This window comes from Spermophilus citellus, assembly GCF_964194105.1.
Source record: "Spermophilus citellus genome assembly, chromosome: 2".
NCBI lineage: Eukaryota > Metazoa > Chordata > Mammalia > Rodentia > Sciuridae > Spermophilus > Spermophilus citellus.
Genome location: NC_138183.1, coordinates 4926889 through 4945751, shown reverse-complemented (window position 1 = coordinate 4945751; position 18863 = coordinate 4926889). Strand labels below are relative to the sequence as shown.

Below are 18863 nucleotides of genomic sequence, written 5' to 3'. Positions count from 1 at the left end.
TTCTGCCCCCTACCCAGAGAGGATTAAGGGCCCCAGTCCTTGCTGGTTGAAGGATGGAAGACACCCTCAGCTCAAGAATGTCTCCAGAGTGAGTCTGCTGGCAAGATAAGCTCAATAACCTCACTCTGGGAGTGACATCCCCTGCCTTCCCCACATCGGAGTCATAGGTCCTGTCCATACTCAAAGGGAGGGGAATCCCACAGAGGTATAAACACCAGGAGGCAGGAATCAGAGACCACACGGGCATGGCCACCTTACAACTGTCCAATTGAATCAAACTTATAATTAAATGCAAATAAACTAATTCCACCCCAAAATTTAGATGAACGGAATTGGTTTACGGACTACATGGCCCGTGTCCTTCAGACTGCACTGTTAGTAACCACAGGACACACTGTGGGAGCTCAGGACAGTCATCACAGGGTCTTCCCCACTCTCTTCCTGGAGTGGGGAAGACCATCACTGGGATCTCGGTGGCTCTCAGTCCAGGAACATCACTACCTGCACAGTAAGCCTGACCGGCCCTCGCCCCCTGGACTGAAGGAACACAGCATCGGGCAGTCTCCTGAACCCCAGGGCCAGTGGTGCACAGACAGAATAAGAGACAGATAGAGGGTGGAGGTGGGTTAAGTATTTTGGGAGACCACTTTCATTTCCACTGATGAACACCTGATCCCAGGAGAGAAGCAACAGTTTCCTCAGCCCTGCTCATCTTTTAAGGTGCCAGTATCTCACTCCCTGCTCTGACTTTTCAGGAAGATAGCAATTTCCTTCACACCATAGTCCCTAAATATAAAATTAATTCCTTTATTTGCTCTACAGCAGAGGGCTGCAAACTTTCCTTTTAAAGGGCAAGATACTAAATATTGTTGGTTCTGTGGGCCAGTCTCCTGTAACAGCTCAGCTGCCACTTAGGAAGGTAAGATAAGTGTACGAATGGGTGTGGCTCTGTGCTAATGAAATTCCCACTACAAAGCCAGGCAGCTGACTGATCTGGCCAGTAGTTTATGATTCCTGCTCCAAAGAAATAGCACTGTGGGCTGGGGATGTGGCTCAAGCGGTAGCACGCTCGCCTGGCATGCGTGCAGCCCGGGTTCGATTCTCAGCACCAAATACAAAGATGTTGTGTCTACCGAAAACTAAAAAATAAATATTAAAAAAAAATTCTCTCTAAAAAAAATAAAGGAAGAAATAGCATTGTGGCCAGTATGGGGACACACCCCTGTAATCCCAGCTACTTGAGGCTAAGGTAGGAGGATGGCAAATTGGAGGCCAGCATCAGTACTCAGTGAGTCCCTATTTGAAAATAAAGAATAAATACAAGGAGAGAGGAGGGAGGGGTATGGGAGGGGGAAGAGAGAAGAGTTAGGGAAAGGGAGAAAGAGCATTCCATCCCAAGGCTGAGAAGACCACAGTGGTTCTCGAGGGTGATGCTGGTGGGGCATGATGCTACCTTACTCAGTGCATCCCTGCCTGTGTGTACTGCAGCTCCACCATACAACTGGACATCAACCCGAAGGGCCGCCAAAGCCCACCTTGAAGTCAGTGTCAAGTCACATCCAGACCATCTGGATACAATAGATTCCTCTGTTCAAACCATTACTTTCTCCCGAAGACCTTCCCTGGCCTCCCAACTAGGTAACTGGGTTGAAGCTTTCTGCTAAACTGTGCCTGTGTGGCAGGCCAGTGTCATGCCTCCTTCCTCCCCCCAAAAAATCAGTTTTGCTTGGTGCCGTCTCCAGTGCCCAGCTCAGGGCCAAAGGCTTAGAAAGTCCTCACTGACATCCGTCAAATGGATTGGAGGAGCTGGGCACAGTGGCGCACACCTGAAGTTCCAGAGGCTCGTGAAGCTGAGACAGGAGGATCGCAAGTTCAAAGCCAGCCTCAGCAACAGCAAGAAGCTAAGCACCTCAGTGAGACCCTGTCTCTAAATAAAATACAAAATAGAGCTGGGGATGTGGCTCAGTGGTGGAGTGCCCCTGAGTTCAATCCCCAGTACCCTCCCCCCACCCCAAAAAAGGACTGGAAGATTGGATTCCATGATGTGCTTTTTCAAACCCAGGTACTTTATAGACACAGCAGTTAAATACCATCACAAAGTCTTTCTACAATTACTTAGTTGAACTATAAAGAGAGTTCTGGCAAAAAAAGGAAAATAAAAAATAAGACAAACATTCCAACTGCCGAAGTTTAACACTACTGTGCAAATATAATAAAATCACCAATCATATCCATTGCATTAAACATATCCATTGCATTAAACGAACATCATGTGAAGCCAGCTCTGGCTTCTTCACAATGCTGGGACGTTTGGGAAGGTGAGCCTGAGTGGCGGTTTTGCTCAAGAACCCTCAGTAGCGCTACAGAGTGGCCACAGAGCCATCCACGAGGAGCCCTCACCCCTCCACACAAGCCTGCTCTCCGTTGAACATACTTCCTTCAGACTGCCCTTTCTGAAAAGAGCAAGCCCCCTCAGCTTGTTCCTAGCTGGAAGAGGCAAAGGAGACACATGGAAGCAAATCAGTCACTGGCACAGCCAGCCTCCTGGGACCCTTTGAAACACGATGCTGGCGACACTGAACTCAGCAAGAAACTCCCACCTCTCTCCTGCAAGCCATGTACCTAGGAGGTGCCACCCCACATCTCACAAAGGTCATTTTAATATAAACAGGAAATTAACTTGTCACTCCTGACACTGTGTCATCATAGGGTTGGGGCCCTTGGAGCAACCTCTAGTTACCCGCAGGAGGACACCTGGCAGAGCAGTTCTGAGAATCTTGTGAGCCACTCATGGATGGAGGCTTTCTGGGACCCTAATGAGAAACAGTTTCATTAGGAGCCCAACTGCCCATGAAGAGAAAGAAAAACAAGTTCAGCGGGGTCTCTCAACCTTCTTCTGGGTTTGTTTGAGCAGCTCCCTCCCCAGGCACAGGTGCCAGGTAAGAGGGAGAGCTCTCCAAGTGGACATGTAGCACTGCCATTGAGGCTACTCCGTCCACTGAGGCTACTCCTGTAAAAAGCCCTCAAATCCCACAAGTGAAGAACTTTGGGGAGAAATGAAGTTAACTTCTCAAGTATGTGAACATCTACAGCCAACAGTTTAGACTTCCATGGCTAGTACCAATTGAAAAGGCCCTAAAAGAGCCACTATCCACTGTTTATACATGAACCAAATAAACAACATGGATTTCCTCTCTTGTTCCATGTCTCAGTGGATGGCAAGCACCTTCCAACACAAACCAGAAACCTGAGGCCACCCAGGCCCCCTGCACTCTTTCAAAACCCAGAGCTCATTCACTTCTAGCCTATTTACATCTTACCTTCCAAGTACCCAGGGACTCTGTGCTACTGCCACCAGCCTCCGGGACACCTAACTCACCCTCAGAGCTGCACTCCTGCCTCTCCAGGGCTCTCTCCCTCCAAGCCATCATTTTTTCAAAGCACAAATCTGATCTCTTCCCTCTTTATCAATCTCTTAGAGAGACAGGCAGGCACACAGACAGACAGACAGACAGAGACATACACACACACACACACACACACACCATTAAAAATACTTTGTGGCTCCCTGGCTTGTTGGTACCCTGAACTCAAGGCTCCGACAGGGCTACAGTCCACATCTCAGGTCCTAAGTGCCTCTGCCTCAGGGCCTATGCCCATGATCTCCTCCCTCCCCAAGAGCCGCTGACACTTCACCTAATTAACTCTGATTTAGCCTTCAGAGCTCCACTCTGATCTTTCCTAGTGATTATCAGTCTGTAATTTTGTACCTACCCAGCTATTTCAGCTTCTTTCTTAACTAGAGTTCCCTAGAGCCCTAAAGCAACTATTGAAGTAATGAATCATAGTAGCTTCTCTCTATATATCTAGAATGATACTAGCTATATACTGTCCCTGGAAGACCTAAGAAAACAGTCACACCAGGTTCAGATGAGGAACCAGGTCTGGAGAGAGATGCACCTATAGTATTGACGCATAGCAGGTTTTGTTGCCTGAAAATGAAACAAGAAAGTGATCAATGAACCACGCACCCCATGTGTTGGCTCCTTCCCCCACCCCACGACTCCTGCCCAGTCTGCTCCCTTTCCTGGGACTGTCTAAACCACACAAGTCACCTCAGACATCACACGCAGCATGACATCTAGCTGCAGCTCAGGAAGGACAGAAGGACCCCAGTGAGGCACCCACCTTGGAGCCAGTCCTGGCTAGGCCCCTTGGCATAACCCTAGTGCAACCTGTGGTGAGCCAGTTAACTCCTACCTGTCTCCTACTTGCAAAGGGACAAAGGGGGAAGACACTACCAATCTAGCCTCAGCTGTCCCATGACACTTATTAAGGTAAAAAGGAAGGTAGAAGGTGCACAGAACTTAAGGCATCTCCTAGGACCCAAGGAAAGCTATGCAGCTGGTATCAGGAGGGCGAGAAGGAAAGATACTGCCCAGAACCAGCACCCAGCCCTCCCTGGCTCTCTCTGCCCCAGGTTCTCTGCAGACTCTACCTACAATACAGGCTTAGTCTCAGCAGGAGCTCATCCACTCTGTGGCTTTACATATGATCTGTGCCAGACTCCCTAGTTCATACTTCTGGCCTGCACATACATTTAACTGTACACCCTGCCTGGCACTTGGAGATCTAAGAGGCTGCTGTCACACTGAGCAGGACCTGGTCTCCCTCCACGACTGGCTTCCTGACAGCTGTCCCATCTGAGTTGACAACAACCTCATCTACACAGCGGCTGCTAGGGCCAGAAGCCCTAGAGGCATCCTTGATCCCTCTTTTTCCCACCTCACATCCATTCATCAGGAAATCCTGTTGGCTCTAACTGATAAGATATGACTGGATCTGACCACTTCCCAGCCTCTCCTCTGCACCAGCTCCCATGGGCTTCTACCCTAGCTCTGCTACCCTAGGGCTGTGTGTAGCTGAATGGGAGAGCACTTGCCTACCATTCACAGGCTCTGGGTTCTATCCCCAGCATGGCAAAAAATAAAATTTCTGATTATTTCACTGCTCTGTTCACAACTCTGTAATAGCTGTCCATTTCTCTCATAATGAAAGCCAAAGCCCTTGTAGTGCTCCTTAGGGCTCACGGGATCTCACTCAACTCACCCCAGCATTCACACTATTCTTTGAAACACCTACCAGGACCCCCTGCTAAGATTGCTTCTGCTCTAGGTGTGCTTGGCCAGCTCCCTTAGCTCCTCCAAGACTTACACAAACTTCACCTTCAAAATGAGCCACATCCACGGGGCCTGTTTAACTTATCATCTGAGCCCCACTGCCTGGGACCCCTATAGTCTCCTTCCTTCCCTGCCCCCACCCTCAGCACTTATCACCTTCTCTCACACTTCATACAGAATTCCATAGTGGATAACATTTCCCATTTAGAAAGTTAAGTCTTGCAGTAGATCTGTGATCCACGTGACTATGCCTGGTACATGGAAGTGTCTCATCAACCATTACTACAGAAATGCACAGAGGTACTTCTTCTGGGTGCTCCTCTGTCTTACTGTGGAAGCATGTCCAGACTGCCTGGCTCCATCCTGTAGGATTCTTCAGTTCAAATGCCCACCAAAGATCTCTGGGTCCTGGTTCAAACTCTTGGCCAGAGCCAGCTCATCTTTCCAAAGCAGGCCTCACTACATAGGTCAAGGCCAGCTGCCCATGGATGAGCTATTTATTGCCAGAGGTTCTGGGGTAAAACTGGAGACTAGCAAAGCAATCTGGAACTGTTGGGTGTGGGAGCAACAGCTCTCCCCAGCTGGCAAGCGCCCTGCTGTACTGGAGCTGAGGGCCACGATGACTGTAAGCAAAATCCCAGAAAGAGTAGGAAGAGCTCCATCACACTAGGCCTGCAGGCCCCAGCCTTCACCCAGAGAGGGCTGCTGAGAGGATTTAGTGCAGAAGAGCCACATCATGCCCTCAAGTCACTTAACCAGCCTCCCATCTCACCCTGACCATAAACAGATTTGTTGCCATGTATGACTGGCATAGATACTTCCTAGCAAAAACCAAAACACAATAACCAAACAATTGCATTCTGCAGGTAGGCAATCATTCTTTATAATTCCTCACTGCTTCCCCTTTACTGCTAAAGATTTCTAAATTACCTTAGAGGCAGGAGGAGTTCCGCTACAGTGTTCTGGTTCCAGTGCACCCAGGACACTGAAGTCACCTGAGGCTCCAGCAGGGCAGTGACAGCTGCTTACTTAGCTCATCAGGGTGCTGTGGGCAAGAAGCCTCAGATCCTCATGACAGGGCAGCTGGCCTTCCTGAGAGCCAGGCCTCCAGGAGAGATAGGAAGGCAGAGCATGGAGTCTTAGAAGATTCTGCTCAAGCCTGATCTAGTGTGGGAGGGAATCACACCTGGGAGTCAATGCCATGAGGCAGATTGCTAGGCCATGCTGGACCACAGTCATCTCATGTAGACCAAGGCCTGTTTTAAAGTGCCCAGGACTAACAAATGTTTTTTACTTTTTAAAAGAATTATAAGGAAAATAAAGAAGTATGTGCATCAGAGATTCTATGTGGCCTGCCAAGCCTAAAATATTTACTATATGAATCCACAGAAAAAGCCTGAGGCCCTTGCTATAGACCATACATTCCTGGTGAATGAAGAGATGTCTTAGGGTTGACTGGCTTTACGTGGCGTTCCCCTTTACGTGGAATCTAATCCCTAGTGAGCATCTTAGGGAAGTAGATATGCAGCAAACTCATTCCAAAGATCATGATGGTAATCACAAAGAGAGGACAGGAAGGAAACAGGCAGTGATTCCTTGCCCTACAATAGATGCTGGTAGATATAGTTTGGTGCACGGGTGACTAAGCAAAAAAGCAACACAAGGACACACCTTCAAAGTGTGCAGCAATCATCAAGGTATGAAGACTCCAGCACATAGGTCTGAAAAACTGTGACCCCAAGGGCCTCGAGCTGAGTGCTGCAGCAGACCCTCCTGTACTCCTCGCAGAGACAGCTGCCACAGTCTGCCTTCCTTTTACAGACACACAAGTTGAGGCAGACAGAAACTAAGTAATTTCCCCAGGGTTACATGGTAAATAAATAGCAGGAGACTATTCACTTTCCCTGCAGACTACAAATAACACAAAGACCACCTTTGCATCTTGCCTGCCCCAGAGCCCAGGCAGAGCTAAGCTGGCAGGGATCCCAAAACAGGGACTCTGAGAGCAAAGTTTGTGAGCTCCCTATACAAGCAAGTGTAGAGGGCCCTGAAATGCCTGATGGGGACTAATGACTCACTGACTGCCCCTCTGCCTAGAGAGAGCTTTAAACATATTTTCACTGAGGTCTCTGCTCTCTAACCAAATGTCATCTTTTCTGAGACTGGAATTAGCCCCTGCCCACCCATCCCTCCAGCTGCTTTCTCAATGAGCTTATTGGCTGGCAACTGTTCTGGCCCCAGGCTCACCAAGGTTCTGAGGGGCTGCTGTTCTTGCAGCAAATTAAAGGGATATCTGATGCACAGAGGTCAGGCGAGGGCTTTAGTGTGGGCATAAACAGACTACACTCCCCCTGAACAGCCTTGACTCTGCCGTGGCTCCACTAGCCTGCTCTCCTGGGATTCACAAACCCGAGAAGACGGTCTTGCCCGAGGCTACACAGTCAGTGACAGAGCCCAAGTGCCCAGATGCTTATGCTAACTTGCCCACTCTCTGGATCCCACTCTGGAAAGCTTGACTTCCAGTTGGCTGAGGAGACAGGTTGATTATGACAGGCTCTGGAGGGCAAACCTGAGCAGAGGGGCTAATTTTAGACTAGTGGCAAGGTGGCCCTATGCCAGGGACAGAAAGAAGGGCAAAGAAAAAGGTAGGATAATAGAAGTCAGAAGACCTGCATGCAAGGGGGCTATCTGGACAGGGGAGTCAGCTGACAGAGGATACATGAAAGGATGGTCAAGGGAGACCAAGGGACCAGCTGAGAGCAGACACAGAAATCCATCTCAATAAAAGCCCTAATTAAACACACCACTGTGACCTCAATGGGATTCTAATAAATACAGTTGTCCAATCCCCATGCAGTAAACAGGCAAGCCACAACAAGATAATCACCTCCCTCCGTCCATTCCAATTATGAGACACTAATTATCTACCAAAATATTACTCCCATGCCCAAAGAGGAAAGACAGGAGGTGGCACTCCCATCAGCTCCTGTACACAGACACCATGAGGAAACGGAGCAGAGAAGAACGGGTCTTACATATCAAAGACCAAGATATGGGTCCCAACAACTCTGCCACTCACCAGCCTGTGAACTTAAGCTCTCATGCTCTCAACTGTAAAATTAAGCTAATACTCTCGGCCACAAAGAATGCTTGTGGATCAAACACAACTTCATAGCCCCAGAGAGGTATGGCAGACTGTTGGCAAAACTGCTAGGCACAATGACACATACCTGTAATCCCAGCTACTCAGGAGGCTGAAGCAGGAGGATTAGAAGTTCAAGGTCACTTTGGTCAATTTAGCAAGACCCTGCTTAAAGTAAAAATATTTAAAAGGGCTGGGGGTATATCTCAGTGGCAGAGCACATGCCTACCCTATGTAAGGCACTGGGTTCCATTCTCACTACTGCAAAAAAAAAAAAAAAAAAAAAAAAAAGATACTCCCTACTTGAAACCACACATCTTTGCAAAGGGGGACATCACCCTCCCTGCGTGTCTCCAGGTGACCTGCTGGAGGCACAGAGCAGTACCCTCCCTGCAGCTGACTGCAAGTTCTTGAGGGACAGGAACCCAAGTCCAGAAGTGTTAAAAATACCTAGTTTTTTAAGCTAAGCTCTGTGGTGGTTTGTTAGCCATGAAGGACTGCTAGAATAACAATGAAACACAGCTGTTACAATTATGACCTCTCGGTTACCATTGAGTTTTCCTTCTCTGCTGGATGATTCCCATGAGCACTCAGTCATCATTATTTTGCCCTTGACCCCATCACTGCAACTACCAGCCGTGTCTTCGCTCCTTGCAGCAAAGTTTCTCAGGCCAGCTCCTCCCTTTGGTTCCCTTTCATTCTTTCACCCTCAAGGCCCTAGTGACTGCCATGGTACCAAATCTCATGGTCAAGTCTCAGCCTTGTGTGACCTGACCCAAGTCAGCAGCCTCCACTGCTCCTCTCCCTCCTCCTTAGCAACACTCCACATTGGCTTCCAGGATGCTACTGTGTTTCCCTCCTGACTTCCTGGAAGGTCTTTCCTGGGTTCTGCTGGTCCTCCCCAGGTGTTCCCCTTACTGATCCTAGAGTGCCAGGGCTCGGGCCTGGTCTCCCACCTCCTCTCACTCACTCCACACTCGGTGTGGCAGACTAAAAGCAAAGGCTCAGCCTGGCCCTAATTACAAAGACAAGGCAATCGCAGGACAACATCTAAGTCCTTTTCTGACCTGAAAACCAGATTTTTTTTTTTTTTTTTGCAGTGCTAGGGATTGACCCTAGAGCCTCACATCTGCTAGGCAAGTGTTCTACTTCTACTCCACATCCCCAGCCCTTTTTTATTTTTATTTTAAGTTGCCAGGCTGACCTCAAACTTGAGGTCCTTTTGCCTCAACCTCCCAAGTCCCTGGGATTACAGGTGTGCACAACCATAGCCAGAACCAGAAGATGCTATGACCTTCTGCAAAGGAAGAGTGATTTGTTTCTGATTCACAGAGTACAATTACTACAAAAAACCACCCAAACCAAAGACACTGGAGGCCAGGGGTTGGCAAAGTTCTGCTTATAACCCAAATCCCATCAGCCACCTTTTGCAAGGCCCTCTTTTTATAGCTTGCAAGCAAGAATGGTCCTTATATTTTTAAATGAATTTCATTTAAAGTCATTATATAAGCATCTACATAATAGTCTCAATTTTGTTTCTTCTAAAATATTCACTATCTGGCCCTTTAAGGAGTTTACTGACTCTTAACACAGATCAAGTATCCTGGGGCAGACTCCTCTGCTGTAGTCCACAGGGGCCCCTGTAAGAGTCCCCAGCACTTCAGCATGAAGTGACTTCTGAAATCAAGTGCCTCATAGCATCCCTGAGAAGAACTGGGGAGGTAATTCGATATAAAAGTAGCTGCTGGCTATTGCCATTATCTTAAATAATGGTGACGCCCTCTAAACAGCTGGAAAAGAAAGAGCTAAACACGGAAATGCACTGTACGCATGTTCCCAGGGCAAAGCACATCCTAAAGCCAGTGGTGAGGCACAGACATTGTTCTAAACTTGGAGAGATCTGATGACAGAGCCGTTTCCTTCCCTTTTCTTACCCACGCCCAAAACAACACCCTACTCTTCTCATGAGAAAAACTCTTTCACATGTATGGTTTTCATTTCCTACATCTGAGCTTTTGCTTAATAAAACACAATGCTTGGGTGATTAGAGTCACACGCCCACTGCATACACACACAGGAGCCAGCAGGGCACACTGACCTTTAGCACCATGCCTACACACAGGAAGCCACTGGCATCGCCTCATACCCAGCCCACTGTTACACACGTCACTGTGTCACACATGGTCTATGGATACAGGCTGTGCTGTGTGGCATGGCTTTGGTATTACTCACATTTGTTGTTATATCACTATCCTCATGGACCACACCACACACTAGCTACAGGGTGTCAGACCGGTCACTTCACTTCTCTAAGCCTCAGTTTCTTCTGGTAAAATTAGGGAACCATTTTAGAAGATTTTTTTAAATTTTCTAGCTCAAGACACCAGTGACTCTAAAAGCATGCTGAGTAACCTTTTGCTTTTAAACCTTCTCTCCCGACTCTGGACCTATTTATGATCACATCCCAACATGGCTTCAGACCTCACTGATGAACAGACTCAATAGACTCAGACACACCCTCAACCATCGCAACTGCTTGGACACCTCGAGGGCAGCAAGCTGCTAACAGATCGTGCCCCATCATACATAAGCAGGTGGCAAAGGAGAGAGAGTCGGCCCTCAACAGTAAAGAGCAAAGGGGATGCCCTGGGTCCTTGCCCTGCTGCCCGGCAGCAGGCACTCCACCAACAAGGCCAGCCCCTCCAGGCTCATTCTGCAGCTTTCCTGTAAGGGAACTCTTTATAATCACTGCTCTCTGGGAGACAGAGGACAAAAAGCTGCCATGGCAAGTGGGTTTCCTTAACAAGGCTTCAGGTCTCTCTTGATAAAACTCAGCACTGGAATGTGACTGAGTCAAACCCAAATCAAAGAGCTGTGGGAAATCAAATTTTTATAACTGATAATGGCTCATGGACTTCCCATACCCATTCCCTGAGCTCCACGTCATCAGATAAGTCATCATTATGGCATTAGCAAGTGTAGTTTGAGTTTTATAAGAACGATTTTAAAAGGACAACATCAGTACTGATATGCAGTTAGCTTGTGGCTACTCATTGCTCACACAGATGTGGCCTTTTGGAAAAACAACATGACAAGATCCTTTAGGCCTCTCCAACGATCCTGGCCAGGAGCTTTAAGCTGAGCCTCGCCCTGAGGAAAGCATCCAATGGAATCACAAGGCCCTCGTATGGAAGCTACTCACTGCCACCTTACCTTAAAAGCAGAAAGGGGATGTACTTCCCACATTTGGCAGCAGCAAGTGAGGTGATAAGTTGTGATCACTGACATGACAGAATGCCAGTCATTACAGTAGCTGTGAAGACCATGCAGAAGATAATTTAAAGGGTGAAATTATTTGCACATGCTGACAACATGTGAAAAATGTGTGTGTGCACAGCAGCTGTGGGGAAAAGAATGGCACCAGCCAACACCTATTCTCCCATTCACCTTCAGGTTCTTTAGCTCTAGACCCTGAGCCTGCACTTTGTCAAATTTCCCCATTTTTCTTTAATAATGCAACATCAGGGCTGGGGATGCAGGTCAGCAATAGTGTGCTGGTCTGGCTTACACAGGTTCAGGGTTTCATCCCTGGCAACAAGGGACAAAATGTAACAGCATTTCAACTAAAATAAAATGTAACTCTCTGCATTTAGCCCCCAAATAATACCAATAATACACTTACCAAACACTTACTTCATGCCAGGCATTGTTCTGAGCAAACATGCACAAACTGCTTGATCCTCCTGCCACCCTATGAAATAAATACTATTTGCTGGTGGAAAAACTGAGATCCAGACGTTTAAAAGCAAGGTCAGCCAATGGAAAGTGGGTTGGCAACCAGGCTCCAGCATTAGGCTCATAACCCTGTATATCTATGAATAAAACAATCACAACACAGTACTGGAAAGTGGGAAGTTAGTATTCAAATCAGCCAGAGTAGCTCACCTAGGCCTGTCCTGCAGTAACCATTTAAAAGGCATTTAATACCACAAAAAGCATTCCCATGCCCACAGAGTTCAGCCAAACTGAGGCTTTCTCAAAGTGCTAGAAGCAGCAGTAGTTTGCAGATGTGAATGACAGAGACCAATACCAATGGTCACTGAATCACAGATGTCAAGGGGACTGTTTTCCCTTTGACTGAGAGAAGGAAATGGGTAAAGAAATATCCAAACTCACACAACTAGTTGAGATCAGGAGACAGCTAGGCCTAGGACCCATGTCCACGGACCTGATAAATCTAGGTTCTTCCTACTTGGCAACATATGATAACAAGCACTGCTATCATTTATTAAATGTTTTCTGTATGCTGAAGGCCATAATTCCTTTACATGAATCATCTCATTTAACTCTCGAAATACTCCCTGGAAGTGGGAATCATTATAATCTCACAGATCAGGACATGCTTGAGACTGTAAAGAGTTTGTCCCCTTCCCTAAGCTGGAAGGCACTGGGCAAGTGGACAGAGGGCAGACTGGGCCCTTGCACATTCTGGACAGATACTACCTGGCACATGGGTATCCAGCTCCCAGATTCCTCTTCACTACTTAATGTGCAGAGGCAAGTCTAAACACCTCTTGCTGGCTGCAACCCAAAACTCTAAATTTGCCCCTACAGCACAGGAACCTAGACAGTGAAGCCAAGGCAAATCCCCCCTAGCTCAGCCTCTGCTTGCCAGTCTCCTGCCCAACACCGCACATCCCATGCAACCAGGTGGTGGGCTGAGCTTTCTATAGTCAGCCCTTCCACGGGTGCTGACTTCATTCACTGACACGCACATTGTGTGTAAACATGCAAACCATTAACATTTTCATTTACCAGGCTGGTATGGCCCCGAGCTGCAGGGATCTTTGAAGGAGACAACAATTCAATTTGTAATTACTGATGCAATTTTTAATTCCCAAGGAAACCTCTGCCCCCATGTTATACTTCCCAGGGCCAAAATGAACACTGTAATCAACCCTTTAAATTGTTTCTGAGAAAGGAAGAGAGAGCCTACCTGCCTGCCTCCTAGGAGAGCAGGATTATGGGTCTGTTTCAAGAAGTTCAATTTCAAAGTTTCCCTAGATGTCTGGGTACATAATCAAAAATTAAATGTTGATTCTTTATAAAGGCCTTTTGTGAGATAATCTCCTAAAATGTGAACAATCCTCAGTAAAATGACTCTTTGCAAATTCAGAATTATTGCAGGGTAGAGGACCACTTACCTGTTTTCATTCTCCAGCATCTCTGCCATGGGGGTAAAGAAAGGCTAAGAATATAAGTGCCCAGGGCCCTGGCCAGCACTGGTAGATGGCACTCCATGCACATCCAGGGGCAGCAGCAAACCACAGGGCGTTATCCTTGCTATACCCATCCTCATTCACAACCTGGTGACAATGGACCAGGCAGCACTCCAGGGGCACAAGGGCCATGTGCCCAGCCCTTAGGGGGTTCACAATCAGGTGGTAAACAGATTTTTAAAATAAAAATTCCCATTGTTTTGAAGGAAATAAAAAAACTTGGTAAGAGGCAGTCACTTGGAGAAGGTGAGGCCACAGGGATTCAGTTGTTCAAGGTCAGATGGCAAACACAGGTAGAACTGCTGGAGCCCTCAGGACCACACTGCCACCACTGTCTTGTCCTGCTTCCCACCTGATGCAGACCTTCTAGAACTCATGATGGCAATGAGTCGAATTTATCAACCACAGAAATTATTCATTTCTGTGAAGAACATAAAGCAGGGGATGGGGTTGTGGCTCAGTGGTAGAGCACTTGCCTAGCACATGTGAGACACTGGGTTCAATCCTCAGTACCACATAAAATAAATAAATAAAATCAAGTCATTGTGTCCATCTACAATTAAAAATATTAAAAGAAAAGAACATAAAGCATTTTTGTTTGAGGCTGTAAAAATATTTTTAAAAAACAACCAGAACAGTAAGTTGGACAGCATGCTGTTGGTTCCTGGCTGGGTGCATGTCCTGCATTGCCTGGAATCATTGCAGTGGCAGAAAAGCAGAGCTTGGGGGGTGGGGGGCAGGCCACTCACACAGGTGTTCCACCACTTCAAAATTCCATTTTTTAGAACTGCACTATAGAAACAAAGTAACTGATCTAAATCACAGACAATGATCTCCTTTAAATTCCCCTTCCATCCTCCTGGGCTCTAACTGAAGTCTGATTTCCAATACAGGGCAGAAGGCTGGGCAGAAGTCAGGGTCCACCGGGGCTGTCCTGGTCACCTGTAGCAACCAGGAGGGCGAGCCAGGTCTCCCACTAACTAGCTCTGAAGCAGACCCTGACTGTGTGGCTTGTCCAAAACATGCACAGCTTCATGACAGAGACAAAATAGCACGCCGTAAAGGCCTACTCCTCTGCAGGGCAGGGAGCAACTCAGGACACGGCTCTGGGTTCAGACTAGGAAGAAAAACTCCATCCTGGGTCTGACTTATGTGCGTGTGTGCACACACACACACAAACCCCACCTGCAAAGACAGGATCCTGGCCAATGGGATCCTGGGCCACCAGTTGCTCTACTCTTCATTCCCCACCCACATGAATCCTCAAAGCCCTCCTGGTCTTGGGGGTCCTAGAACTGCATTCACCCTGGTGAAAAAAATACACTAAACAAAACAGCAGGTGGAACTCCCTTGAAATTCATCTGTAAACCCAGCTGCTTCTGAGGAATAATATAAGAAGTTTTAACTCTTAATATTGTTAAAGAAGAACCAGAGATAATTCAAAAGTAAGTATATAAATTCCTATAAAAGTGGTGCTTTGAGTTACTGGATCAAGGCTGATTTTTTTCTGGGCAGCTGGAGACATCAGCCCACAGACACTGAGTTCAGAAGAGTGCAGGGTCCTGACCCGCCTTGGTAAACATGGCCTATGCTACAGTTCATCCTGAGGGACACTGCATTGCAGTGATTCAGCAGCTGGCTTTTTCATATTTTTAAAAATAGGTAAATAGGTTCAAATATATTAAAGAAAATTTAACTAACTTCATACATCCCTGACCTGGGTGTTGATTTTTTTTGAACTGGCCTTGTTCTGTTCACATAGGTACCATTTACTTATGTATGTATTATTTTGCTGAACCTTACCCACCATGCCCTGGTGGCTGAAGGTGGAATCTAGGGCTAAGTGCTCCACCACTGAGCCACACCTCAGTCCCCAAATCATTCTAAAGTGAATCACAGACAACAGAACTCTTCACCCTTAATACTTCAGCGTGACCAGCCAAAAAAAAAAAAAAAAAACACTCTTCTACACAGCTCAGCACTGCTGCCAAATGGAAGGAAAGTAACAGGGACTGGGATGTAACTGTAGGGTAGAGGCAAGCTTGGTAAGCTCCAGGCTCCGGGCTCCATGAAGAGGGGTGGGTAATGGTTTCCCATCATAATCTTCTGTCCAGTTCTCCCCAGTCGTCCCCCAAATGTATTTGATAACCCCTTGTTAAATCAGGATCCAATCAGTGACCACTAAGAAGTAATGTTATATTTTCTCTCATGTGGAATCCAGAGAGAAGGGGGGTGGATCTCATGAAAATAGAAGGGAGAGCAGGAGAGAAGAAGAAAGCAAGCAGAGGGAAGGAACGGAGGAAGAGGGAGGTTCTAGGGAATGAAACTGAACAAATTATGTTACACATACAAACATGTCATTATGAATACCACTCTTACGTGTAATTATAATGCACCAATTTTATTTATTTATTTATTTATTAGAGAGAGAATTTTTTAATATTTATTTTTTAGTTATTGGCGGACACAACATATTTGTTTGTATGTGGTGCTGAGGATCGAACCCGGGCCGCACGCATGCTAGGCAAGCGCACTACTGCTTGAGCCACATCCCCAGCCCCTATTTATTTATTTCTAAATTTATTTTTTATTATATTTTTTTCTGTAACTCTCCATCCTGGTTCTTTTTGTTGTTGTTGTTGTTCTAATTAGTTATACATGACAGTAGAATGCATTTTGACATACTGTACACAAATGGAGCACAACTTCTCATTCCTCTGGCTGTATATGGTAATGCACCAATTTTAAAAAGTAACACGTTAGACAAAAGAATGATTACAGAGGGTCTGAAAAGCTGGAGCTTGACAGTAAGTTAGCATCACTCTATGATTCCCTTTAAAACAGAAAAAAAAAAAAAAATTCTACAGTGTTAGCATTCCTAGGCATTTTACTCCAGTTTACTTTTTTGTTCCATTAACACACCCGTACACAGTTGCCAAGGAGCTGTCCTGCTGTAGATCACATGCTATCATGACTGTTTCTGGCACATCAAGGTGAGGACCTGGTGAAATCTGGCAAGTGCCACTCCTGACATGCCCTCCGGGCCTGCGCCCTGCTGGTCTACTGTGTTAACATCAGTGGAAGAGGTGTGGGACATTGAACTGCCCAGGATTTCACTGTTAGAAGGCCCTCAGGGTCCAGGAGCACTGCCCTGCTGGGGCTTCCTTCTCCTCAGAGCTGACGCTAACAGGAGACCCTTAGAGATGGAGTAAGTCTAAGATGGATGAACATGAGAAATTTTTACAGAAGGTACTCTGAATTCGTTGGAAGGTGGTATATACTTAAAATCTATTAATAACATTCTCTAAAACAAAAATATCACAAAAGACTCAAACTCTTGAGTATCAACACTTTGACTTTGGAAAATGTCTTTTTTTTTTTTTTAAAGAGAGAGTGAGAGAGGAGAGAGGAGAAAGAGAGAGAGAGAGAGAGAGAGAGAGAGAGAGAGAGAGAATTTTTAATATTTATTTTTAGTTCTCGGCGGACACAACATCTTTGTTGGTATGTGGTGCTGAGGATCGAACCCGGGCCGCACGCATGCCAGGCGAGTGCACTACCACTTGAGCCACATCCCCAGCCCTTGGAAAATGTCTTAAAAGCTGTACAATTTCAACAAACAGACCCATCTACGATGAAGAAAACATCCCAAGTGGAACTGAATTCTCAGCCAAGCCATCATAATGAGATGTGAATCATTTTATTCCTTAAAAGTGTCTGTTAATTTCCTTAAACCACTCTGGACTGTGGAATTTTCTGATATGCAAGGTGTTTCCCAGGCAGTTTCAGCTCTGGCCTTGAGCCAGTCTCCCAACAGAAGCCTGCCTCCCTGACTCTTCAGGAAACCAAGGCCAGGACTTTCTTACCTTGTTTCCAGGGGCACAGTTGGCTTCGTCTCAAGGGCTTCTGTTTTTCTACAGCATTGCCCATTCTAAAGCCAAGGGGATCACAGGGCCCTTCCAAGCCCAGGCGTCTTTGTTGAACAGCAAATAAAGACCACGGAGTCACTGGCAGAAATGGGATTCATCTCTGGGATATTCCACATAACCCGGCAGCAGAGCCCTGGCACACCCTCCCGAGGAAAAGGAGGAATTCTATTCGGAAAGGCCTCAGCCTCTGCTTTTCAAACTCTTCAGTCCCAGGAAGGAAACCAGCGGAAAGGGCCTGCTCGCGCCCTACCGGTGGGCCTCGTAATAGTCTATATTAAGTAGCTCTTGCCCGGCCCTGCTGTGACGGTTACTCATCAGCAAGCCCTAGAGAATGGATTGTGTTCCAAACTCTCAATACCGCCTTCCCTGTGGGAGAAGGTGAAGCTGAAAGTCACAATGGGCCAGTTCTGGGGTGTGCCTCGAGAAGCAATCTCACAAAGGCCAAAGTCACACTTTCTATAGAAGGGTCTCACTCCCAGATCATGCGCCCCCATTAGCAATCCATCAGCGAAATAGGCTGTGTCATTCATACTGTGCTTCCAAGAGGAAAACCAAACACCAAAATGCAAGCTAGGCCTGTTTCCAAAAGAAGACCACAGGGCACAAATGTAGCCAGGAGTCTGCAACCTGGAGCTCCAAGCCTGCACTCCATGTAGCAGTGACTATGCTGGAGACAGTGTTGCAGCACCTACATTCTAAATAATGGCTTTGCCAGAAGAGCACAAGGACACAAAGCCATTTACTCTTTGGTAAAACAGAAGAAAATGTCAAGGTGAATGACATTTAATTCAATCCCGGAATTTGGGTTTTAAAAAACCCTTAAGGAACCCCTTGAGTATCCAGGGTAAGAGTGTCAGCTCTGGGGCCACCCAGCTGGGCTCAAATTCCAGCCCTGCTATTGTCCTTGCCAACAAGTACAGCAGCCTTGGTTTCCTTATCTGTTAAATGGGTAACATGTCAGTCTCACCTCCTCAGCTATAATGAGGATCAAATAAAAGAAAGCGATTATGCAGGACTGAGCATGCTGCCCAGTGGTCAGGAAGCTTTTGGCCCATGGGCACTGTTAAATGTTCATAATCTTAGTTGTGAGGCTATGTTAGCTCAGGGGGGAGGTTTCCTGCTTCAGTCATGGCATGAACGTAAAATATGGGAGCAAATTATAGAACTATAGGATTGGAAATATTTAAATAAAGACCCACAGAAACAAAGAGATGGAATTCCAGAGAAACTCCGCACTGTGACAACTTCCAGGCACCCTGGCTGTGGTGTTGCATCAGCCCCAGCTCCATCTGAAGAGATGACCTTGTCCATTCATAGAGGATGAGTGAGCTGGACC

The 18863-nt window shown here is 46.7% G+C and overlaps 1 protein-coding gene across 18 annotated transcripts in view; it reads right to left on the bottom strand.

Moving 5' to 3' along the window:
* RAPGEF1 (Rap guanine nucleotide exchange factor 1) overlaps positions 1-18863 on the bottom strand; it is a 127962-nt gene that overhangs the window by 86259 nt on the left and 22840 nt on the right. For 5 of the 18 annotated variants that reach the window (XM_081271359.1, XM_081271376.1, XM_081271370.1 and 2 more), the window contains exon 1: positions 17465-17692. The exons of 9 other annotated variants lie outside the window; for them this stretch is intronic. In XM_081271359.1, the coding sequence (XP_081127485.1) occupies positions 17465-17528 (64 nt within the window). In that variant the 5' untranslated portion in view covers positions 17529-17692. Of the gene's footprint in view, positions 1-17464; positions 17693-18863 lie in introns of those variants that run through there. 4 more of the 18 variants (XM_081271371.1, XM_081271361.1, XM_081271373.1 and 1 more) reach the window with 1 other exon arrangement.